Below are 23,478 nucleotides of genomic sequence, written 5' to 3'. Positions count from 1 at the left end.
TGGCTTCCGTTAAGAGGGTGGGGAACCTGCAAGCATTTTTGGTCGACGTGCCTAGAATTCGGACCGGCCAACTCTCATGTAATCCTGAGACGTGTCCAAGGTTCCCACCACTCCCTTCATGGATCAGGTGATGAACCTGGTAGCTCGTTACCACATTTGCTGTACCACTTCTGGATGGCTGGGACATCTCGGCTCCTCAGCGGAAAACTTGAATTCCATACATATTCCTCTGAATTCCTCTTCGCGGGGTGGGGTGTGCGATGCAAATCTCGCACGCCAATGTCCTTTGAGTCGTTTAGTTTACACTTCGAAGGTGATTGGTCTCTCAGGCAAGATCCCAATTCATCAGCTACGTTCTGACGTAAGATCTCTGTTCCCTACTTCATTAAACGTTCAAATGTCCTGCTTTTAAATATGAAGCATTTTAATCCAATTTTATTTTTGTCTTTATTTTTGTTTTGTCAGAGCACTTGTTCTACATATTACAACAAAACGCATCCCAATGCTGCAACAACTGCGTGAAGGCCTTGAGATATACAATCTTATTAAAGTCATGCAGAGAAAGCCACAGGAGTGTCACGATCTCTTTGTCATAGGATATAATGACAAAGTATGTAGAAATACTTATAAATAATTTTTTTTTAATAAGCATAAAATATGAATTTACTTAATTTGTTTGTTGTAGTATGGCACAAATGACAAATAATAAAATCCATTTTCATGCTTTTCATTCTGGTGTTTAGGTTGACTCCCATTATATTTTATCCCACCTGGCCCCAGAGATGAGCCCAACTTGTTCGATTAGACAAGTGAAAGAATCAAAAATCATGGAATTCTTTCAAGATTTCCTTCTTGAACTTGAAGGTATGGACTAAAAATAGTATAATGTGCTGCTGTAGTCACCAGTGTAAAAGGGAATGAATAAACTAAAACATCTCTTTATTTCATCCAAAGACACACCACCAGAAGATGGGGCAGAGGGAGAACCCTTGTCTGAACCAAAGATAATGCAGTGGATTACTGGGCAAGCTTACAGGCATCTGCTTCTTTCAGAAAGGGAGAAATTTAAAATAGTTATTAAATTTGACCATTGCTGTCTACAGCACATGCCAAAACACACTGTGTGTTACCCAATTGTAAGTGCTTGCACCAATACCATAACATTCCCCGTAGCCCATATGGTAGATTACGAGTCTTTCAAAACACTCTTGCAAACTGCTGTTACATATGGGGCAAGCTTTGACAGAATGTAGCAAATTTGCTGGAATTTTCTACTGTAGAAATCCACAGTTCAATGATTCATGTATGCCATTTATAGCATTAATTCTTACGATGTTCACGCTTTGGAAGATTTTTAAAGGAATGTTCATGTATACCAAAGCATTAGTTCTTACAATGTTCACTCTTTACTAGCTTTACTCTTTGAAAAGTTGTTTACGCTTTACTAACATTTACTCTTTGTGAGGTTTCTAAAGGGATAGTTCATGTATATCAAAAGATTAGTTCTTACAATGTTCACGCTTTAATCTTTGGAATGTTGTGACTAACTTTACTCTCTGGAATGTTTGTTAAAGGGATATTTCATGTATATCAAAGCATTAGTTCTTACGATGTTCACTCTTTACTCGCTTTACTCTTTGGAAGGTTTTTAAAGGGATAGTTCATGTATACCGAAACATTAGTTCTTAAGATGTTCACTCTCTACTAACTTTACTCTTTGGAATGTATTTTAAGAGATAGTTCATTTATACCAAAACATTAGATTTTACGATGTTCACGCTTTACTCTTCGGAATGTTGTTCACTCTTTACTAACTTTACTCTCTGGAATGTTTTTAAAGGGATGTAAACCCTAACGCTCAAAATAATTAATTGGTTTGAGTAGGACTAACTTAAATTAAACTAATTAGTTCAGTCAAATTAAATTTTAATAGTATTTAGCGCTTTCTTTTCATTCAAATTCACAGAACGAACTTAAGTTTAACTGAAACGGCTGGGACGTCTATTTCCCAGCATGCTTTGCCCAATGGCACTCGAAAGGGAGAGTAAATGCTAAAATTAAGAGTAATATAATGTTGTTTTTTTTCTTGTGTGTGCAAGATTAATGTTAAGTGGGTGATTTAGCAGTGATTAATGTTTTGTTATGCTAGTTTAAAATAATTAATGTTAATGTTGGTTTTAGGCTAGTTACCATCATGGCGAAAAGTGGTGCATGCAACTTGATTTGAGAGGAAATAATACTTTTATATTGCTGCACTCATACAGCAAGTGCTACTATATAACATACTATTGTTAACATGTTAACAAATTAGTATGGTAGTATACTAGATTGTTAAAGCTAGCTAAGTTTATAAATAATAAAAGTGTTCACATTGAGTTTACATGAAAACTTTAAGTTAAATGTGTAAATTAGTGTACTCAATCATTTCAAGTTAAGAACAATAAAAAATTGAAAAACAAAGTACAAAATAAAAATCTGCCAGTTTCGCTTGCTTAAACTTTTGAATTTCTTAACTTAAAAATTTTTAGGCAACTGATTGCCACTTTACTCTTTGGAAGGTTTTTAAAGGGATATTTCATGAATATTAAAACATTAGTTATTACAATGTTTATTACATCATGCACCAATTGTGAAAGTTCAAATGGATGAGACGGCAAACGAGTGAGATTGTTAATGTATAATGGTTATATTACGCAATAAGATTCTTTTCCCCAGGCTATCGTACAACTTCTGAAGACTTGGAATAAACTGCACAAAATAATAACGTTTATTATCAGTTTATGGTGCATTTTCATGTTATGGTGAGAAGCTGTCCCATGGGAAACAAAATTTAATTTAATTACTAAGTGATTAAATGGTTACATAATGGTTTGTAACATTTTAATGTAGAGACTTGGGTAAAGTGATTGGAATGTCTCAAAATGAGTTGAATACGGCACAAGAAATCTCACACAAAACATACTAATACGCTCACGAGGTCAACGTACACACATAACGTGTAACAGGAATATCTGTAAATGATATGAAACACGTTTACTTGTGATGAATAGTTTACACTTTATACACTTACACGTAATACATAGCATGTAAGCAAGATCTACAAATGATGTGTAACATTTACAAGTGATAAATAGTTTACACTTTATATTCAAGGAAGCAGAAAGTGTTATAAATTGTTATTGTATAAATATACGCATCATTTGTAACAGGTAATAAAGATCTACAAATGATGTATAAAACATTTACAAATGATGAACAGTTTACACTTTAGATTAAGGGATGCAGAAAGCTTTGTAAATTATTTTTTCATGCATTTACACCGCATCTATATCAGGTCTTGAATACTTTGCAGTGTGTATTGCAGCATAGGTGATGGCTGGTGAGGTTATAGATATCGGTCTTCTCTGACACACATGGATTCCTCAACTGCTGTGCACCTGTTGTGAGCATCAGTGGAAGGTAAAACCGGTTCATATTATCAGCAGGTCTCACACACTCCTCCACACAGAACATAAGCATGTGCAGGATTTATCATAACCCACTGGAATCCCTTGACTGTACAGCATTTATAAAAGTTTATCCGATTCAAACCAAATAAATGACTCTTCTTAAAAATACTGCTTTAGCACATCTGCATGATGGTGCATTTAAACAGACAATCTTACAACTTAACGATACATCAATACATTATATACTGAACATTTACAGATGGGTTTGTTCATAATTTGTTCATGATTAACCATTGTTTATTGAGATAATGATACAAAAACAATTTTGACAAATAATTGATGATTATAAGTAAAATAATTGATGATTATAAGCAAAAAATAATGTATCACACAAAAACATAATTATAAACCATCTACTGATGATGTTTTTTTCTTCATGATTTACAAATTATTTAAGATAACATAGTAATTAGTTTGGATACAGTTTACGTTTTTAAATAGTTAGCATACAACTTAATAATTCCTGACTGTAGTCATATTTTGTAAAGATTAGTTAATCATTAACTAATACTTTATAAAAGACTTATAACTGATTTAAAAAAAACATTAAAATGTTAGCATACCACATATTAATAATTTATGAACATATAGTCATGTTTTGCAAATGATTAGTTCATCATTAACTGATAGCTTATAAGTGACTTATAATTGAATTAACAAAACATTCATAAAATGTTAGCACAATAAAAGTGCACTTAATCATTTTGAATGTATAATCATATCATGTTTTGTTATTGATTAGTTCATCATTAACTAATAATTTATTAATGACATAACTGAATTTACAAAACATTCAAAAAATGTTAACATTTTAATTATTATCTATGAACATAGTCATGTTTTGTAAATTATTAGTTCATCAGTAACTAATAACTTATAAATGACTTATAACTAAAGATTATTATAAAGTGTTACTAAAAATGTAAACTTTAAATATGAATATGAAAAAATATGAAAAGTTTAAATGCACTTACATAACAGCAACACAAACTCTGCTGGGAAAATATATAAAAAAAAATGTGCATGTAGAACAATTTAATTTATATATCATTAAGGAAAGAAATATTACGTCTAGCCCAGCTAGATAAACACAAATCACCCCAATGCGCACATCAGCTTCTGGGTAGTCTAACGCAGCCAAGGGCGACAGCCGTCCTTTTTTTATTTTCATTTTTTATTTTAGTCAAGCAACATACATTTTGTATAAATACAAGTATTAAACATTATGCACACAATAAAAATAAAAGCAAGGGGAAAAAAGCAACTACATAAAAAAGAAAAAAGAAAAAAGAAAAGGGTGCCAGGGGATAATAACAAAAATATCAGAATAAAGGTGCATTCACATATAGGCGACAGCAATCCTCACTCGCTGTTCTCTCAGACTGGCGGTGGCAGTAGCGGGAAAACGTGGTGGGCGTGGCCAACCTGTCATTTCAAACGAGAGTGACCAACAAAAAACAGGCCTTTCATCCTGGTGGCTAGAGACCACCCACTGAGATGCAGCTTCACTCACAAGAAAAACTCTCAAGGTCAGTATGTTTGATTGAATAAAAAAGACAAAGGAAACGCCATAGTATAGCAGCCATGGACAAATTAATGAAAAGCAGACAATATAAGCTAAAATAAAATAACAACAAAACAAAATTATTTTTGTTGAACATGATTTTCATGGAAAGTCCAAGAACACAGCTAGGAGAGTTGGGTAGGTGGAGGAGAAGCTATTTTGGAGATGTTCTTTGCAGTGTATTGTAAAAAGATTAGTAGACCCTCTTGAGTTAAATGTGTGTTAAGAACAACATGGTTTGAATTCCTTATCTATTCATACAATTTAAACTTTTTACCACATAGTTACCTCCAATACAGAGTTACACTTTTATTCCTCTTCTCAATGAGAGATTAATTAGTAAATAATCCTTGATCGTATTTTAGTTTTATAAATCATATAAACTGATATTTATATGCATTTTAAGTAGTGTTAACTATACTGTTATTGTTACTGTTTCTCTTCTTGTCTCAGTTTTTTTCCTACTGGAGTATAAGCTCCATATTATCCTGTATTGCCCTATATAAGCCATAAAAACCTGATATATGAAATATGAAACTCAACAAAAACATGCATTCTTTTTTTGACTTTTTATTTTATTTTATCTGAAGGTTCAATACACTTCCATTTCAATAAATTTGTTCCCTTTCGAGAGAACTTGCGAGAGTATGTGACGACAATGTGGGGAACACCCGAGAGAAAGGATCTGAAGCATGTGCATGACGTGGCATGTGACAGCATGCTTGGAAGCTACAAAGGGACGCCACCACACAACATAGTAAGCTTCTGCGCTTCAGCAAAAGCTATGTGTACTGTGAAACTATGTATTTGGTGTTGTTTGTCCCAGTTAGGAGAAACATTGTTCACTGTGAGTTGCTGCCGCTCAGAGTGCTGCGCTCCCGCCTGGCCGTGTTCGATGAGGCCTGCCAGGCTCGTGCTCCCCACGGCTCCGGTCGGCTTCTCGGGTCCTGGGGATCGCAGATGGACTCAAGAGTGCTTTGGCACTTTCTCAGGCCTCATAGGTCAGCTCCGATGCTCTCGATCCCAACACGGAAACCCACCCAGCAGCTTCTTCCGTCCATGGCTCGAGCTGTCTGCTTCTGAGGAAGTGGATGTGCTCAGCGTTGGCATGGGGGATATTGAAGACACGCTGCTTCAATACCTCGCCTATGAGGAGCTTGTGGAGCTAGTGACTCAGGCTGTGGCTAAATTAAATATCAGCTGGCCTCGTGAGAGGCAGGAAAAGCAAAAGCAGAGCAAATTGGATGAGCGCTTATTGCAGCACAGATCACAGCCTCCACATCGGGACTTACCTTTCTTTCCCGACTTGCACAATGAGTTGTGTAAGTCGTGGAAAAGACCATTCTCAGTTTTGGAATACAGTACCATTCTAGGGGCAAAAGAGAATGGTTATAGGAGGATGCTGTGGGTTGAAGAGGCTTTGGCCAGCTAACTCTCACCTAGTCTCAGCCTCAAACGTCACGCCCTCGGACCGTTGACTGTACGTCTGATGCATATGGCACACTTTTCTAGAAACACTTCAGGAATTTGAGGTCGCGATCTGATTGGTTGAATTCTACAGGATGTCCGGGAGACGTGTGTGTCGCGTTCTTTTTCTGTCCGCCTGGAAACAAATGCAGTGATGCCAAAATCCCTCGTTGAAGAAGAAACCCGTTGTGTTTACAACTATGACAATGAGCGCTTTCCAGGAACAACTAAAGCTGGATTTTCAAAAGTATGTGAAGTTTGCGGCTCCATTGTCACAGTCACTTGATCAAGATCCTTGAATTAATCATTTATTAGATGCATGCCGGTCTGTTATTGTAGGGACATCGACATTATAATGTCACGCCCCTAAACATGGCGCGGAACAAAACGAACTGTAATTGGTTACGTTACATGTCAGTTAAACATCCTTTTGGGCAGTTCTTGGCCAATTAAAACTGCGATAGAGTCCAGACCTTCTGCTGTCAGTCTGAAGGTCTGGCTACACGAGACTACCTCTCACCTGACGTTGTGTCACCCCTGAAAGCCCCGGCGCTGCCCACCAAACCTTGCCGTACCACTTCTCTACCACTCTCACCCGAATCCTTCGGACAAGAAAACGGATTTGAGGAATGTTCTTCTTGCGAAGAAGGCTTCGAGAAAGAGGTCCTGATTCCAGCGTCAAGCCTCTGAGGGCCTCGATCTCTTGCTCCAGTCGCCTCAAGAGTCGTTCAGCTCGACTCACTGTAGCTTTTTCCTGATCTCTGATTCGCTGTGTGAACACAGAACATCTTCCCTCAATGGAGCGGATCAGCTCAGTAAAGATCTTCTCACTGTCCTCCACCGCTGCCAGTGCAGAGCGCTGTTATACGACACACAGTCGTGACATTAGTCCAACAGTGAACACAGATGTTGTTCTTCTCATGTGCTCAAAACTCACCTTGTGTGACTTTACAGTCTCTCTCAGCTCCTGAAAATCTTTCTCTTTCTGCTGGATTCTCTTTTTAAACTCAGTCTGTGTCTTTCTCAGCTGTTCCTACAGGACAAAAAAGCAATTTGCAAGTTATAGTATAGTGCAAATATTTTAAAATACTCCATTTATTTTGAGGTTATAAAAAAAAAGTCGAATCTAAAGAATTTTAGATCTATAAGTCAGTACAAACTCTATACTTTTTATGTAATAGGTTTCTCTATTTCATTTTCAAAAATTACAGTAGCAATACTTGAGTAAATGAATGAATAACCAATGAACAACGAACAAAGAAAATTGAAAAAAATAATAAAATAAAATCCGCACTCATTATTGTGGTTTAGATCATAAATTACTTTGTCTTTATTTACCACAAATTCTTATCTCTATCTATCTATTTATTTATCTTTATAGACAGACAGACGGACGGACGGATGTACTGTATGGATAGATAGATAGACAGACAGATAGATAGATTTTAGTTTTAAAACAATCATACATTTTAAAAATACAGTTTGCTAAATGGCAAAGCAACTACATTTGCTGCGGTGTTAATTGAAGGTATATAGTTAGCAAAGTAGCAAAGTTAAGCATATTTAAATATATCCAATTTAAATTTGTATAATTAAATATCAATTTGCAAGGACATTTGTTATGAATACAATTCCATCAGAAGATATACAATGCTAAGCACTGATAAATAATGACATATTGATTGATTGTATACATAAAAAAAAGAGTAAAACAACTAAAATAAATGTTTCCATTAGAATGTGTGTTCATCATACCTGCTTCTCCATCCTCTCTTCTACAGCTGTTACAGTGTCATGGTTTCTGTGTGCATCCATTCCACACAGATAGCAAATGCACTGCTGGTCAGTACGACAGTAGATATCCAAAAGTTTATCATGTTTACGGCAGATCACCTCCTGTAGTTTGCTGGTGGCATCCATCAAGTTGTGCTTCTTACCTTTAAAAAAATGCTCGTGTTGCTCGAGGTGATTTTGACAGTAGGAGTTGAGACACACTAAACAGGAATTGATGGCTTGTATTTTGTTCCAGTGCAAATGTCACACTCCACATCTCCAGGTCCAGCGTAGCAGTGAGCAGGAACAACTGCATGGAGTTTTGTCTTCTTCAATTTCTCGACCATTTCAGCAAACGCCTCAAGTTCTCTACCATTTCAGCAAACACCACATTTTTACATAAGACAGGTCTTGGAGTGAAGGTCTGTCTGCACTGAGGGCAGCTGTAAACTCCCTTCTGATCCTCCTGATTCCAGCAGTCTGTAATACAGTTCATACAGTAACTGTGTCCACAGGGAATGGTCACTGATCCTTCAGTAGATCCATACAAACTGAACAGCTGAACTGGTCCTGAGCCACGGAAATGCTGGCTTCTGCCATTTTACAGAGACGTAAAGCAGCTCAGCAATCTCTTTCTGCGATTTGATGAGTTTCCTGGTTTCGTCTTTGAGAAAATGAAACTGTGAGGGTGCAGAACTGCAGTCAGCCGATAGAGAGCGCTCAAGTCTCAAATACTAATTTCTACTTATGCCTGTGATTAAACGTCTATGGAAGCCTATACTTTTACGTTTGGACTTTAGTTCATAATTATCATTTGTTATATATTCTAATTTCGAGTTTTTTAATGTTATATTTTTTTCTTTTTATATCACAATTTTGGCTCAATATCTAATATGTTCAGCTTTTTAATGTACCCTTTTTATGTCATCTCATGATTACGATTTACTAAAGCCATGGTTTATTTATTTTTGCTTGTTTTTTAAAATAATACTTTTTTTAAACTCTGTAATTCATTTCGAATAAAAAAAAGCATTAATTAATGTGGGCCTATCTTTTCTCAAATGTTTTGCAGAATAGTCTCAAGAATTGGAACAGTTGATCTTTTACAAAGTTTCAAAGCATAAACTGAAAAATGCCGAGATACCATCAGAAAATCGACACCAAGCCCCTCGGCCAAAATGCATTTAATAAACTCTCCCAGGTATGACGCGCTTGTTTACGCGTAATGTCTGCTAATTTACAACTTTCCACGTGACTTTGGTCACACAATGTTTACAATGATCGCCCGGTGTGGTTTGTTCACATCCTACGAGTAAGTTTCCATTTCTCTGCTACTCCCACGTCACTGAAGTGCATAATAACGATGTGAGATTTTCATGGGTGCGCCGTTTGCTTTTAGTTTGTGTCTTTCAAAATGTGTCTCGTATATTGATACTAGTTTACTCTGTTTGTTTTTTTAAAGTCTAGAAATATGGGTTTATAGCCGAGTTTTCAATTGAAACCATTTTCTCATGTTGTAGTTAATCTTACCTGTTAAAATGTTATGTGAGTTTGCTGGTTTGTCACTGGAGGATGAAATGGAATATATGGACACATCTGAAACGCAATGGTACTGGTATTACAAGGCAAATTGTGGTGTATGGCACAGAGTTGAGGTAATGTCTTATTTATACAGAATGTTCCATTTCAACTGATTGCCTTCATAATATATTAAAAATGTTTGTTGTAGGATGACCCAGAAAACTTTATGTTCAGTGATGATCTGGAGAGATATTACCTCAGAAACCCACAAGGGGTTATAAACATGACTGCTGCTGGAGTTGAGATACAGATTAACTTTGCAGGTAAACAGTTTCTACAGATGATAACCATATATATGGATCATATCGAGGGGGAATAACTTTAGGACATTTTTAACTAACACATTTTGAAATACTAGCTGCTCTTTGAAGTAGCAACATATAATGTAAATCAAATGTAGTATTATACACCCTTGACAGACCTCATGAACAGTGTTGGGGAAAGTTACTTTGAAAAGTAATGCATTACAATATTGTGTTACTCCCTTAAAAAGTAACTAAATGCATTACTAAGTGATGCGTTGCTTTAGCATTACTCACTTGGGCTTGTTTCGTTTTTTTTAAATAACAAAAAAGTTATATGTTTGGCCAAATGTAAAGGCCCTTTCACACCAACATTGAAATAAGTCTGAAGAAAATGCAAATTCATGTGTGTACAGTGCGCAGCTCAAATAAACATTTCAGCTGTGCTGCCCTAGAATAAAGTTTAACACTTACCTCACCAATAAAAACTAAAAATCTAAAGTCATTTTTGCTTATGGTTTAACTGAATCATGAAGGTCAGAATCAAGTACATTGGTCAATAAAGTGAGATTAAATGCATAAACATGCATGTTTTATTTAACATTAATTATTGCAGGTTTGCGTAGTATTCTGATTTTGCAATTCACTGATTTTATTCATTTTGAGGAATACTGAATCTTATTTTTGTGCAAGTGAAATGAGTAAATGCATGCTCACATTTAGTCCAGAACTACAATAACAATCATGTTTTAACAACGCCTCTGCACTTACTCCTGATTTTTCTCAGCATGGGGACAAGAGAGCTGTCAGTCAGGGGAAAACATTTGACTATTTGAAAAAAGTAACATATTTTGTTGTAAATTTAAAAGTAATGAGTTACCTTACTAGTTATTTGAAAAAAGTAATCTGATTATGTAACTCGAGTTACTTGTAATGTGTCCCCAACACTGCTCATAAATGTGGCCGAATATCAATATCTAAACTAATATCAGTCATTGTTTTATTTTTTATTAATAATATGTATTACAATTTAGCAAGGACACAGTCCAACTTAAGAACTGGGAAAACAAGGAAAATTAAACGCTCATTTCTGACTGAGATTGGCTTCAGGTGAGATATTTTTTTAATCTTTTTTTTTTTTTTTTTCATCAAAAAGTATTTGGACACTTAAACCACACGTTTTAAGCAACACATTTGACAAAAATAAACAGTTTGGGAATGAAATCATAAAAAGCAATAGATATACTGTAGACATTTAGAGAAACTTTGGTGAAATTAATACTTCTACTTCATGGTGCATTCATTCCATTTCTCTTTCAACGAAACGAAGAGAAGCCAACCTTATAAGACGTATGTTATGTGTGACAGATGCAAATGTGATGACATTTCCCAATCTCCACCAGCACACTGGGAGGATTTTGATCCCAAAAAACCTTATCAGGTGACCAGAAGTGCTTATCATAGTGCACATTCTCTTCTTTTTTTACAGTCTTTGGGTTGGAACTGTGGTGACTTTCTCTTTGCATATGTTCTCTTATCTCAATCAGTTAATCTCTCTGAGAAAAGATAGCGGCGAATATCAGAAGATGGAGAGATTTGTCAGGGATGTCGGCTTACTGCATGATCCCATCATCGTATCCATCAACAGAATACAAAACATGGATCTTTGGGAATTGTTTTGTAGGTAATAAGAATGTCTTGCTCCATCTAGGACCATTTAGTGAATCTCATGAAAACCTAAAACCCTAAAATAACAATATTAAATTAAAATAAATAAATGAATAAAACTAATCCTGATGTGTATTATTTTTATATTGTCGTTTTACTCGCATGTGAAAAAATCAATTCACATTTATAAAACGTATTGCCTGAATTTTTGGATTCTTAGGAAAAAAATCCAGTTGATGAGGATAAAAGGACAATCAGATATTGAAGAGCAAATGCTGTTTCACGGCACAAGCGCGAAAAACGTGCACTCTATTTGCACATTTAATTTCAATTGCAGACTCTCAGACAAGAGAAGAAGGGGACACATATTAGGGAAAGGTGGGTAGTGGTTCAGATATTTTCTTAGTTGTTTTCACATTAAAAAAAGTTAATATAATAACAACTGATTTTATTTTTGTTGCAGGAACCTACTTTGCAAAACACGCATCCTTAGCTACCAGATATAGTGAAAACACTAGCCAAAGTACCAAAGTAATGCTGATCGCCCGTGTTCTTGTCGGGAAGTACAAAACAGGCCATCGAGATTATTGCACACCTGATGATGACCAGGATGAAAACATACATGATAGTTGTGTAGATGATGCAATCTGTCCAAGGATTTTTGTTATCTTTGATTCCAATCAGATATATCCCGAGTATGTGCTTGAATATAGCTGAAGTTAAACGTATCACTGCAACAATGAATCCTGAAGGATTAGAGAAATGCGTGTACGATTCCAGAATGTATATATAAAGGTATAAAGTTATCTTTTGGGGAAATATTTGGGATTTTTTGCATTTTAGAGGACAAAGTACTGTTTTATTTTCATCCAGATACAGTAAACGCATCAGAAGCTCACAAGAAGTGATTTTCCTGCTACGCTTGGCCGAGGATGTTCTCATCATTCGAATAAAGAAATAAGAGAGCACAGATCTTCACGATTTTGATGAAATCAAGAGGATTTTATTCACATCGTCAATCCAATCACAGAATTGATCACCAAATGTTCATTTTGGGAGACACATATCCCAAAAATTGGACAGTTACTAAATTATTACTTGCCTCATGATGTGAGAATGAAGGACTTCCAAATCAAGATTCAAATAAACAAATATTACTTGGCACCTCAATATCATGTTTTTTCTTACACTATCTCAATGTGCATTAACTTCTAAATGTTCTTTATTCCTTAAAAGAAAAGTTCACCGAAAAATTTAAATCCAGCCGAATAACTCACTCACTTTCACAGTCGATTCAAACTTCGCTTTAAACTTTTGTGGAACGCAAAACTGAAATTTTGAACAATGTACCAGTCAATCTTTTCCATGCACATACAATGAATTGGAACTAGAGCTTTCAAGCTTTAAAATGGACATAAATGTGTTATCGATACAAATGATCCTCTACAGTATGAATCTTCTGATGCCATTTTTTTGTGATGAACGGAATTTATTCTCAATAAAAGCTGTACGTAAGACCAAAATGAGAAGCTGACCAAAATTTCAATCATCATTCAGTGAAAATCTTGACATCCACCCTAGGTTTTTTTGGCATGCGAGTTGGATCTAATAAGGGCAAGGGCAATAAGGGCAAGTAAATAATGAAATTCACTTTTGGGTGAACTACTCTTTTAAATCCACAACGTGTATTTTCTGCGGAAAACGGAATTGCGGTCTGTTTGTTTGCAAGCCCAGAGGACAGCATTGGCTCGTCCAAAGGCAACAGAATATAGTGGCGGGACTTCCTGCTTGGCTGAGATTGATGAAAGATTGAGGGAGTGTTTGAAAATCTTATTAGTGGTGCTTGCCAAAGGCAATTTTATTTTTTGCAATTCTGTTTAGTGCTGCTAGTGGAACAGAATTCACACAGTTCTTTAAAATATAACTTACTCATCTCTCTGTGATTGGCTAACCAGGAAGATTCAGTCAAAGTAGTCTTCAATGTCAATATTAGGATTAAGAAGCTCTTCGCCATATCGGGATAAGTCCATTTGGTTGAGAATGAGGTTTTCGAAGGTTTCCTCCAGATCCGTCTCTCCGATAAGGACGGCCCCCACCATTCGGCCCCCGGTCAGAACCACCTTAACATACTCCTGCCCTTTTGTACAGCGCACAAGAAGCTCATGGTCAAATCCCAAACCCTGAGCATTAAACTTCCCAAGCAAAACCACCTTAAAAACAAACAGACAAACAACAGACATTAAATGCTTGCTAAATGGATTGTCAAAACTGAAAACTACTTTTGTGCAATTCATTAATTCATTGAGAACGCTTGGTAAATTCTAATCCAATTCCCTTGAATTTCAATTAAGCATTCAATTACTGCATCATCATTTATTATAATATTATTTTTATAATAACTAATTAATTGTTACAAAATTATTTTAAAAAATCATGTAACTGCAAATTACCCATTAACATGTTATGAGACAACATATGCAGGATTTACAAAAAACAGCAGAATAATATTTTACAATGATTTAAATATCTTAATCTTTTTATTTATATAATATATACATTAAGTGTAGGTCAATTATACATGCACCTTAAAGAAGTTATTCAGATTAAAATAAATTGATTTCTTTAAAGCTTTGTCATATTGCCAATTTGCCATATTATGAACATTTAACATTTAAAATATTTATGTTCTAAAATATTTCTATTTCATAATAATCAATACCGGTAGGTCATCTACATATTCAGGAATGCAATGTGAAGCTTTGATGTCTCCCGGTGGTTTTGCACAAAAATAACCATTTGAAAGCAAATACATTAAGACAGATATAAATATTAGTATTGCAATTTTACGGTTGTTCCTTTTAATATAGTAATAATAATAATAATAATTATTATTATTATTGGTATTATTAACTTATATTTATTGTATAGTACAAAAGTTGTATTGGTTTGTTTAATTTTAATAACTTAATACAATCAAAAGAAAATCAATAATTATTATTATTAAATACTTATTTTGAATGGGTTCCATAAAAAACAAGTGTGAATATGGCCTGAAACAACAGCAGTAGTAGAAGTTTTTTAAACTTTCATCTTTACCACCTTTTTCACTCCTGATGAGTTTCCATCTCCGATATTAATTTTCATATAAAGCTTCCTCTGCTTGAATTTCTTTGAATCTTAATGTAAATTCCTTCAGTCATTCCATTTCGGACTCAACTCAAATCTTGAATTCTCAAATTCAGATTGTTCAGGCATTTAGTCTAAGAATGAGACGATATATATAAAAAATAAAAATTAAATAAAAAAAAGGGAGTTACCAACAAGAAAAGAACATATTTTTGAAGAAACAGAAGTTCTCACCTTGTAGTTGAAGAACTTGGTGATGTGCGTGAACAGCTCAAAGCAGAAGTCCAGCTCTATGGGCTCCTCCAGCACATCTGCAGCCATACACCGCGCCGCGTACCAGCCCATCTGACGCGCCTGAGTCCACAATCGCATCTTCACGGAACAGGAGAGACGATTTAAGAAGTTAATCTTCGGTGCATTACAGAAAAAAGAATCACTGACCCAGAATCGTAACCATTGTGTCTATAACAAGTATCAGGTATAGTGCGTGTTCTCATATCACAGAAGTATGGGATGAAATGCACAAATACAGTAACTGAGGCGCAGTTGTACCTGTTGCCAGAGAGCGCTGGGCTTCCAGCCAGCAGTGCACACATCACCAGCCGCATACACATCCTGTTCGGACGTCCGCATGTGATCATCCACTCTCAGACCATGATCTTCTGCAAGATCAAACTAGAATGGGATATAATAAAGATTGAATTCTGGTAAAATGGGCCACTTGCTATACATTTAATTGAGACAAGTAGTTCAATTTGCCAAAATGTACCCTACAAAAGTAAAAAAAAAAAATATATATATATACATTGCTTTGCATGGCATGTATGATATGCTTTTTTATTAGGGATACACTGACAACACCAAGCCAATAATTCAAATTCTATAGTATTTTGTCAAAATAAATGGAAAATAAAACACATAAAACAATGTAATTAATAGTGTTTTTAAAGATTAAATTCTAGGTTACTAATGTAATGTAACCCCCGTTCCCTGAAGGAGGGAACAGGCATTATATTATATTTTATATACATTCATTATACTTTAGTTCCCTATCAGTCAGTCACATCCTAAAATCTAATATACATATAATAGCTTTTAATTTTTGAAATCTCAAATTTCAATTTTCAAACATATTTCGATTTAATTTCAATAAAATCGAATATATATATATATATATATATATATATATATATATATAGACACATACTGATTATTACTACTATATCGCACACTTCATGTTAATAATAATAGTAAAAATAATGATAAAATCTAAATTTAAATGACTGAAAATATTGTGGTGTAATAAATTAAATCCAATACTTAGGTAGATAATTAGACAATACTATTTACTTTTAAATAAAAAAAATAATACTATTTATATGATAACTTTAAAATATATACATATTTAAATTGAATAGTTAAATAAATGTGTCAATTCAGATGCATATTTATTTTACATTGTTGCCATGGAGAAAAGGTTCATTGTTCGGCACGACACCTGTTGCGCTGACAACGAAATCACAGCCATAAACCTTCCCATTGTTTAACTGGACATAAGCTGGCCACATCCCTATGGAAAGTAAAAAAAAAAATGTATATTTTAGCTGTAAAACACTGAAGGATAATTTTTGTTTAACTGAATGATTTTATATAGAAAAACCTAATTCAGATTTCTTTGTGCTGAGTTTGGACTGCAAAAACTCCTGTTGGGTAAAGATCTCATCAACCTCACACTCATATTCTATATGGACTCCACTGGAACTCTGAGAGATGAAAAAGAAAAAGAAAATAGAATGAGAATTAAGTGACAAAAGATTATCTTCACAATTTTAAGATGGCTAATGTACAAATGCAAAAATGTATTCAAACCTGCCCTGCTCCTCTTAATTCAATCCCTTCATGCCAATCTGGGCCCAAAGCACTGCCAAGCTCTCCAGAAGCCACACTGTGGCCTGCTATGAAACATAGACATGCGCAATTCATATTTTCATGGCCTTTAAATTGGCTGGGAATTACTGAAAATACTGTGGGTTTTGAAGAAAAATTATGTTTCTTTATTGAAAGTAGATGCAAGAACAGAATAATGTTTTATAATTATTTAATATTATTATTATAAAATGTGCAAAATAGCCGCATATAATGAGTATGTGACTTTTGACTAACTGGTAGTGTACAGTACACACTGTATAAATTATACAGTGTGTACTTAGATGCCATTTCATGCTCAGACTAACTATATGTTTTTATATAGTCTGAGCATGAAATGGCATCTAAGTAAAACTTGTCATTGAATTGACAAAAGTAGCTCAACTCACCTAAATTTACCCTTAAAAATATACCTTGCTTTATATGGCATGTATGATATGCTATTTATTAGGGATGCACTGACAAAACCATTCAGCTAATTAATATAATGTCATAGTATTTTTGTCTAAGGGGCCATTTATACGACACCGTTTTCAACAACAACAAAAAATGGAAGGGAAAACTTTTAATGCGTTTTGGCAGTTAATTTACACGACAACAGCGTTTTGGGGGCCTGAAATCAAACTTTTGAGAACGTGTTTCAAAGTGCAAGTTTTTCAAAACGATACCTCTATCGCCTCCATGTAAACTACAAAAAAAGTGAATTTGTGAAAATGGTGGCACATGCGTATTACGTGTTCAGTCTACAGGCATGTTGTGTTTTTTTTACAAAGTGACATCGCCAACTACTGGACTGGCATGAATATTACAGCATGTTTAGTCGTTTTCACTGACCCATTCGAACGGGGATCGTTTTGACAACTTGTCGCCTTTTCAAAAATACATTGTTGTTGTGTAAACGTACCCTAAAAAAAAATTCGATAAAACAACACCAAAATCTGTGAATTTTAGTGAAACGTTTTAATTTACAGTGCGTTAATTATAGTATAACAGAATATAACATTGATTTTGAGATCTGAGTTGATAACAGTGTGATTGAATGCAATTATCGGTTTGTGTTTTTTTAAAGATTAACTTTAAGTGCACATTTCATTAAATTGTATTAATTATTAAAGTGAAACTTTATCAATGTATATTTTATTAGTCAGAAAACTGGCTTTTCCCTTTTCCCCCTTTCCTTGCGTTCCATCAAAACTGGTAGAAGAGGGCAGCAGTGCACATTGTGTGTGAGAATGTAAAGCAGTGTGTAAGGTGAATTCATACCTCCGGTCTTGTCAGTAGTGTAGCGTGACCTCTTGCATGGCAATGACCTGTCTTTCTTTTCAGCCTCCAGCGAGGGAATGAAAAACTGAGCAGCTCCTGCATCAAAGAATGTGTTTCCTATGGCTTTATCCTTTATAGCCCAGATCACCTCACAACCCTCTACTTCATACCTACAGCAACAGACAGCAGGTATTATAGAAGGTTCTTCTCGATAAATCTCTACTTGGACCTAGACTTCCAAACAAAAGTTTGGACACACCTAATCATCCTTTGATTGTTACTATTTTCCACAATATCCATAGAAAAATCATCAAAATATAAACTATTTCAAGCATTTAATCAGAAGCCTTTGGATAAAAGTACTGTTAGTGTGTTTTTTTGTGTTTTTGCTGTGTAGATTATTTATTGTTAATAAGTTTTAGGGTTGATACAGACACTTACACCAATTCTAATGCGATTCCTCCATTGCCGATGACAACTATCCGTTTAGCCTTTGATAAGCGCTTTTGAAAATCCTGCGAAAATAGCATCAATGCACAGTTTTTTAAAAAAATAAATAACCATCTAAATAATTATGCATCACACTCATGTTTGTTGAAACCCCCGCATTATATTCATATACATACTCTATATAGACAAAAGCATTGCGACACCTGAACATTACACAAAAAGAGACTGTAATGACATCGCCTTCTAAATACATAGACATTCAATTGGAGTTGGTCTGATTGAAATCAGTAATTAAGAGGTGTGTCCCAAAACATTTGTCCATATAATGTATAATCATTATTAATGAGCTCCAGTGTACCTGAGCACTGTCTGTGTCTCGTATGCCCAGCACATGAGTTTTGTCTTGGACAAGAAGCTTGGGTCTGCCTCCACTGCAGAGACACAACTTTTTATAATGGAACGTCTGGCCATTCTCTGCTTGTAAAAGCTGCAGAAATTGAGAGAGGGATTAATATTAAGAGTTGAATATAGAAAAAGACAAAAGGTGTGTGTTTTAACATACATGTTCCTTAGCTCGCAGGAGTTTTACTGCAGATTGTATGACTTTCAGATTGGGATACTTTTCTTCTAAAACACTAGATGGCTGTTCCTCGATATCAAATTCTTCCAAGGTCTTCGACACCTACATGGAGAAAGGTAGTTGACGGATAATTTTTTTTTTAATCAATATAAATATTATTGGTTTAGGGATAAATTACATTAAAGTATATTTTAGTTGAACATAAATGCTTGAAGTACATTTGTCAGTACACTTTAACCATTTCAAAAACAACAGAAATAATTATGAAATGACATGAACATGTACTTTAAGTACTGAAATTGGTGAAAAAAGCACTCTTAAGTTCAACTAACTGCATTTAATATACTGTAATTGTCAATAACATGCAATTAAGTGTCTGAAAACATTACATTCAGTTTGAATTTATGCATACCCTTTTAAAGAATATCAGTGGCGGTTCTAGAGGGGGGGCCAGGGGGGCCCGTGCCCCTGTGACAACAAGCTTGGCCCCCATTGTGGCCCCCCTAAATGTGGAGTGTTAAATAATTTTTACAAAACTGTTTTTTGCTATCTTTTTTATCGTTGTATGCATATTATTTTTTATTATTCTATCTTTGTGGATTTGCTTGTTCACGTGACAATTCGCATCACATTCGCGGGAATCGCGGCAGAATAACGTCTGTCTCCTGCACGTGAGAGAGGAGAGGAGAAAGCTGGTCAGTTGCAAGTTCATTCTTTATGTGCGTATGGGGTGTGCGATGTGTATTGTCTATTAAAATATTGCAATTATTGTTTTAACTATGTACGAGGCACTGTGAGCTGACATCGCATTTGTCTATCATTCTTTCACTGCTGTGTGTGCTTCATAGGTAGGCTATATGCCCCCAAATTAGTTTATGTCTTATATTTAGGCTATATCATATTATGTTCATATTAGAATATCAAATCAGCAAGAGTGCCGTTTTCCCGTGCACAATTGCAACTGTGATATTGATGTTATACAACAGTTAAATTAACAATAAGTTAACATGAGTTACTTTTCAGACACAATATTGTCAATATTGTTTGTTTTCCCTTTATTTCGCCGACTACAATTTCAAAACGAAACTGTAGCAGAGTCTTTCAACAGACAGCGATATGATTTATTGAAATCTGCGCTTTTGAAGGAATCACTTGCTCCTTTCCGAATGAATCAGCCGTTTGAACAAATCGGTTGAATGAATGACTCCCTCAACTCACTTCTGTGACTTTCCGCCGCCTACTGGCGTTTTTAGTTTCATATTTAAAGTACCCTTTAATTAAAACGTTAAAATTAGAAATCATTTCATGTTTAAATATCGATTTAAAAAAAAAATCTCATAGCCTTATTTATGCAATTGTAAATGGATTGTAAATATATTAATGACGCTTCTGTGTCACCTCTGCACTGCAAACATGGATTTTGATTGAATTAATTAATTTGACTGGTAACAGTGGTACTGTATAATTATTGTATAATTAAGTATTATTGTATAAATAAGTATAATTACTGAATAATTTGAATGTTAGTGTTTGACATAAAAGGTGATTCATAACTCTAAATAAGTTTAGAAAGAATGTCCATATATAGGTGAAAATGCCCCTGGAAATCAATTTAAGGTGGCAAATTAAATTAATTAAAAATTAATTAAAAAATTAATTTCGGTCCCTGCTGTTAACTGACCACTGCATAGAATATTAAAAAATATGAATATCTTTGTGAGTCTGCTGTTAACAACAGGCCTAAACCAGCCATGTCACCAGCACAAAAACACAATCAGTAAAATATCATCTAATTATCAACAAAACATTGAAAATATTGAGATATATTTTTGTCAATATTCCACACCCCTAATGTACGGTATGAGTTTTGATTTCTTCAGGTCTTAAAAAGCCTTAAATTTCACTTTAAAAAGTGTGCAGGAACCCTGTAAACGGTTAGACAGTTACCTAGCAAGTCAGTTATTTCCAGTAAATTAATTAATAAGCTTCTTGGTCCCCATTGCTTTTGCTCTATAGTTCTCACCAAAATAAAGAGAAAAAAGGACATCATGTCAATTGCAGTTACTGTGACTAATACTGAATATGTATTGCAAATGTAAAAATATAAAGGAAATGCAAATACATTGTTGAATGATTATAAACATGGTATTTTGCCTGTTAATGCCTGCAGTGCAGTGCAGAAAATGATATGACAACAATAAGGTCTATATGTAACTGGCCCCTCTAACAGTACAACTGGCCCCAGCTTGGCCCCCCCAGTTGAAATGGTCTAGAACCGCCACTGAAGAATATTATTTCCAAAAATAAGTACTCTTTAAAAAAAAGTATGCTAAAGTGTCCTTTTCACAAGTGACAATGATTTGAATATATCAATAATAAGTATATTCTTTCAAAGTAAGCTTTATTATTTCCATAAAAGTTTTCTCGTTTAGGAATATATAAACACATTTGCATTAGATTCATCACCTGCAATTTGTGAGTAATATGTGTTAATAGTAACAAGCAGTTTGTTTTTTTTTTGTTTTTTTTTCAGTACAACATTTAGAAGTTTCATTATAGTGTTTCACAAAGAGCTAATAGAAAATGACACAAAATGTCAATGTGAAATATCAAACCTGTTTGAAATTTATAACAGTCTTCACTAAAGGAGAGGCTGTCAGAAGGTAAACTTCATCTGATGGGAATTGCGATGCGATCTGCAAAAGTTATGAGATTACAAAATTATAAAATAGATCAGCCATTAGATCATCAGTTGTCGTTTTTTAATGTGGTCATACCTGTTCTACACAAGTTACACCTGCGATTCCTCCACCTACGATGACAAATGCGACTTGTTTATCTGAAGCCATTGAACTTCAGCACATGTCCGGAGCTCGAATTACAAACTTATATCAGGCTGAACGAAACCACTACTGAGCTGCTCGGTTCTTGACTGCTTCTCGATATCTTGTGGTCTATGGCTCAGCTAGAATCATATTAATGACTTAAAAAGAAACGTATGAAGAGCAATCTCTTTCCGACTGCTTTTAGACAGAATGGACTTCCGTGTTTACCTTCTTTCAGCTGACTACAGAAAGCGTCGAGGGTCAAACTGTATGCGCTACGATATACGAGCCTACCTACTACGTAGCCTACTGTAGTGTTTTTCATCCCCGCTGTTCACGCACACTTATTGATATGATAAAGATAACCCTTGTGGAATAATAAAGACATGTGTTCAGTTGTATTGAATGTGCCCTTGTAGCCTAGTTTAAATAAAAAAATATAGCCTACATTTAAAAATATACACATATAAAAACGAAAAAGGTCCACTACTTAAAGAAGGTAGCTACATGTTTCTTAAAACTATATATTACGGTGGCCCAGTAGTGCACAACACAACGACATTTAAAAAGCAAACATGAGTTCACAACACAACGGAATTAAGCCACAACACAACGAAATGAATCCATAACACAACGAAATGAATCCACAACACAACGGAAATGAGCCACAACCATAGACTGTAAAAAAATCTACAACACAACGGAAAATCTACAACACAACGAAATAAAGCCGCGACCCAACGGAAATGCTCCCGACCACTAGTGGTCTCTCGGAGCGTTGTAAAGTTAGTTTTCCTAGCCATTGTTCAATAGAGTCAGTCAGCAGTCTAATATATCAATACCACAATTAGTTTTAAGTGTAACCATTGTATATCGATATAAAATATTACTTCAAAATAACCTACATGAATTATATCTGCGTATTTATACACGAGAATGGTTGGACGCGCTACCACAGCGCATGATCCCTAAGGGAACGTCTGCCAATTCCACCAAGTGGTTACACGTATAATTTATTATAATATAATTTGATAAATAAAAATAAAAACCATTTGGCGAATTGCAGAATTACAGGAAAGTAATGGCACAATTCTACCTGTAATAAGTCAGTCTGGTCACTATAGGAACCACACGCTTTGTGACATTTAATTTTTTTTTTTTGATTTACAGTAGCCATAATGTTTATATATATATATAAAAAAATATTGTACTGTGCATTCAGGGAGCTATTTCCACAATTTCACCTGTTGTAAGTCAGTCTGGTTAATAGGAACTACAACCGTTGAAACATGATAAAAGAAAAAAAAACTTTTACAGAAATCTCCTAAAAAATAATTGTTTACTGTAAATACATGAAGGGTATTGGAAAAAAGCCACCTGTATTAAGTCAGTCTATCAAATACAATCAAGCTTTGGATTTTGAATAAATCCAAATGATATGTTTTAACAACTTGGAGGAATTGACAGATATTCCCTTAGGGATCATGCGCTGTGGTATCGCGTC

At 34.8% G+C, this 23,478-nt stretch overlaps 2 protein-coding genes and 1 pseudogene across 3 annotated transcripts; 1 reads left to right on the top strand and 2 right to left on the bottom strand.

The window, feature by feature from the left end:
• Window positions 1-5,630: 5,630 nt before the first annotated feature.
• On the bottom strand, window positions 5,631-8,913 carry LOC143741426 (E3 ubiquitin-protein ligase TRIM47-like; annotated as a pseudogene). The gene is made up of 4 exons (XR_013205033.1): window positions 8,840-8,913; window positions 8,296-8,682; window positions 7,478-7,573; window positions 5,631-7,399 (listed from the first exon to the last, which is right to left on the bottom strand). The product of XR_013205033.1 is annotated as an E3 ubiquitin-protein ligase TRIM47-like (transcript).
• A 782-nt stretch (window positions 8,914-9,695) lies between these two features.
• parp11 (poly(ADP-ribose) polymerase family member 11) lies at window positions 9,696-12,974 on the top strand. Its single transcript, XM_077234019.1, has 7 exons — window positions 9,696-9,968; window positions 10,043-10,157; window positions 11,171-11,246; window positions 11,505-11,577; window positions 11,684-11,820; window positions 12,025-12,182; window positions 12,268-12,974. Exons 1-7 carry the CDS (start codon window positions 9,852-9,854, stop codon window positions 12,519-12,521), a joined length of 930 nt encoding a protein of 309 aa, XP_077090134.1. The 5' UTR covers window positions 9,696-9,851; the 3' UTR covers window positions 12,522-12,974.
• pyroxd1 (pyridine nucleotide-disulphide oxidoreductase domain 1) lies at window positions 12,786-22,230 on the bottom strand. The gene is made up of 12 exons (XM_077234015.1): window positions 21,927-22,230; window positions 21,765-21,845; window positions 19,132-19,251; window positions 18,928-19,056; window positions 18,561-18,634; window positions 18,120-18,289; window positions 16,800-16,885; window positions 16,591-16,693; window positions 16,388-16,500; window positions 15,483-15,605; window positions 15,165-15,302; window positions 12,786-14,014 (listed from the first exon to the last, which is right to left on the bottom strand). The coding sequence occupies exons 1-12, from the start codon at window positions 21,996-21,998 to the stop codon at window positions 13,766-13,768; spliced, it is 1,458 nt and encodes a 485-aa protein (XP_077090130.1). The 5' UTR covers window positions 21,999-22,230; the 3' UTR covers window positions 12,786-13,765.
• Window positions 22,231-23,478: the final 1,248 nt, after the last annotated feature.

This window comes from Siphateles boraxobius, unplaced genomic scaffold, assembly GCF_051911475.1.
Source record: "Siphateles boraxobius isolate OS27281-9 unplaced genomic scaffold, OSU_SipBor_1 19, whole genome shotgun sequence".
Classification (NCBI taxonomy): Eukaryota; Metazoa; Chordata; class Actinopteri; order Cypriniformes; family Leuciscidae; genus Siphateles; species Siphateles boraxobius.
This window is presented reverse-complemented; position numbering and strand designations above follow the sequence as displayed.

Excerpts from the sequence above, each read along its gene's own strand:
- pyroxd1 (XM_077234015.1), bottom strand. The coding sequence starts at position 21,998 with ATGGCTTCAGATAAACAAGTCGCATTTGTCATCGTAGGTGGAGGAATC. Across the intron at positions 18,290-18,560 it reads GGAATCGCATTAGAATTGGT|GTATGAAGTAGAGGGTTGTG; the intron begins GTAAGTGTCTGT and ends CTGTTGCTGTAG. Across the intron at positions 15,303-15,482 it reads CCAGCGCTCTCTGGCAACAG|ATGCGATTGTGGACTCAGGC; the intron begins GTACAACTGCGC and ends TGTTCCGTGAAG.
- parp11 (XM_077234019.1), top strand. The coding sequence starts at position 9,852 with ATGTTATGTGAGTTTGCTGGTTTGTCACTGGAGGATGAAATGGAATAT. Across the intron at positions 10,158-11,170 it reads GATACAGATTAACTTTGCAG|CAAGGACACAGTCCAACTTA; the intron begins GTAAACAGTTTC and ends ATTACAATTTAG. Across the intron at positions 12,183-12,267 it reads GGGACACATATTAGGGAAAG|GAACCTACTTTGCAAAACAC; the intron begins GTGGGTAGTGGT and ends TTTTTGTTGCAG.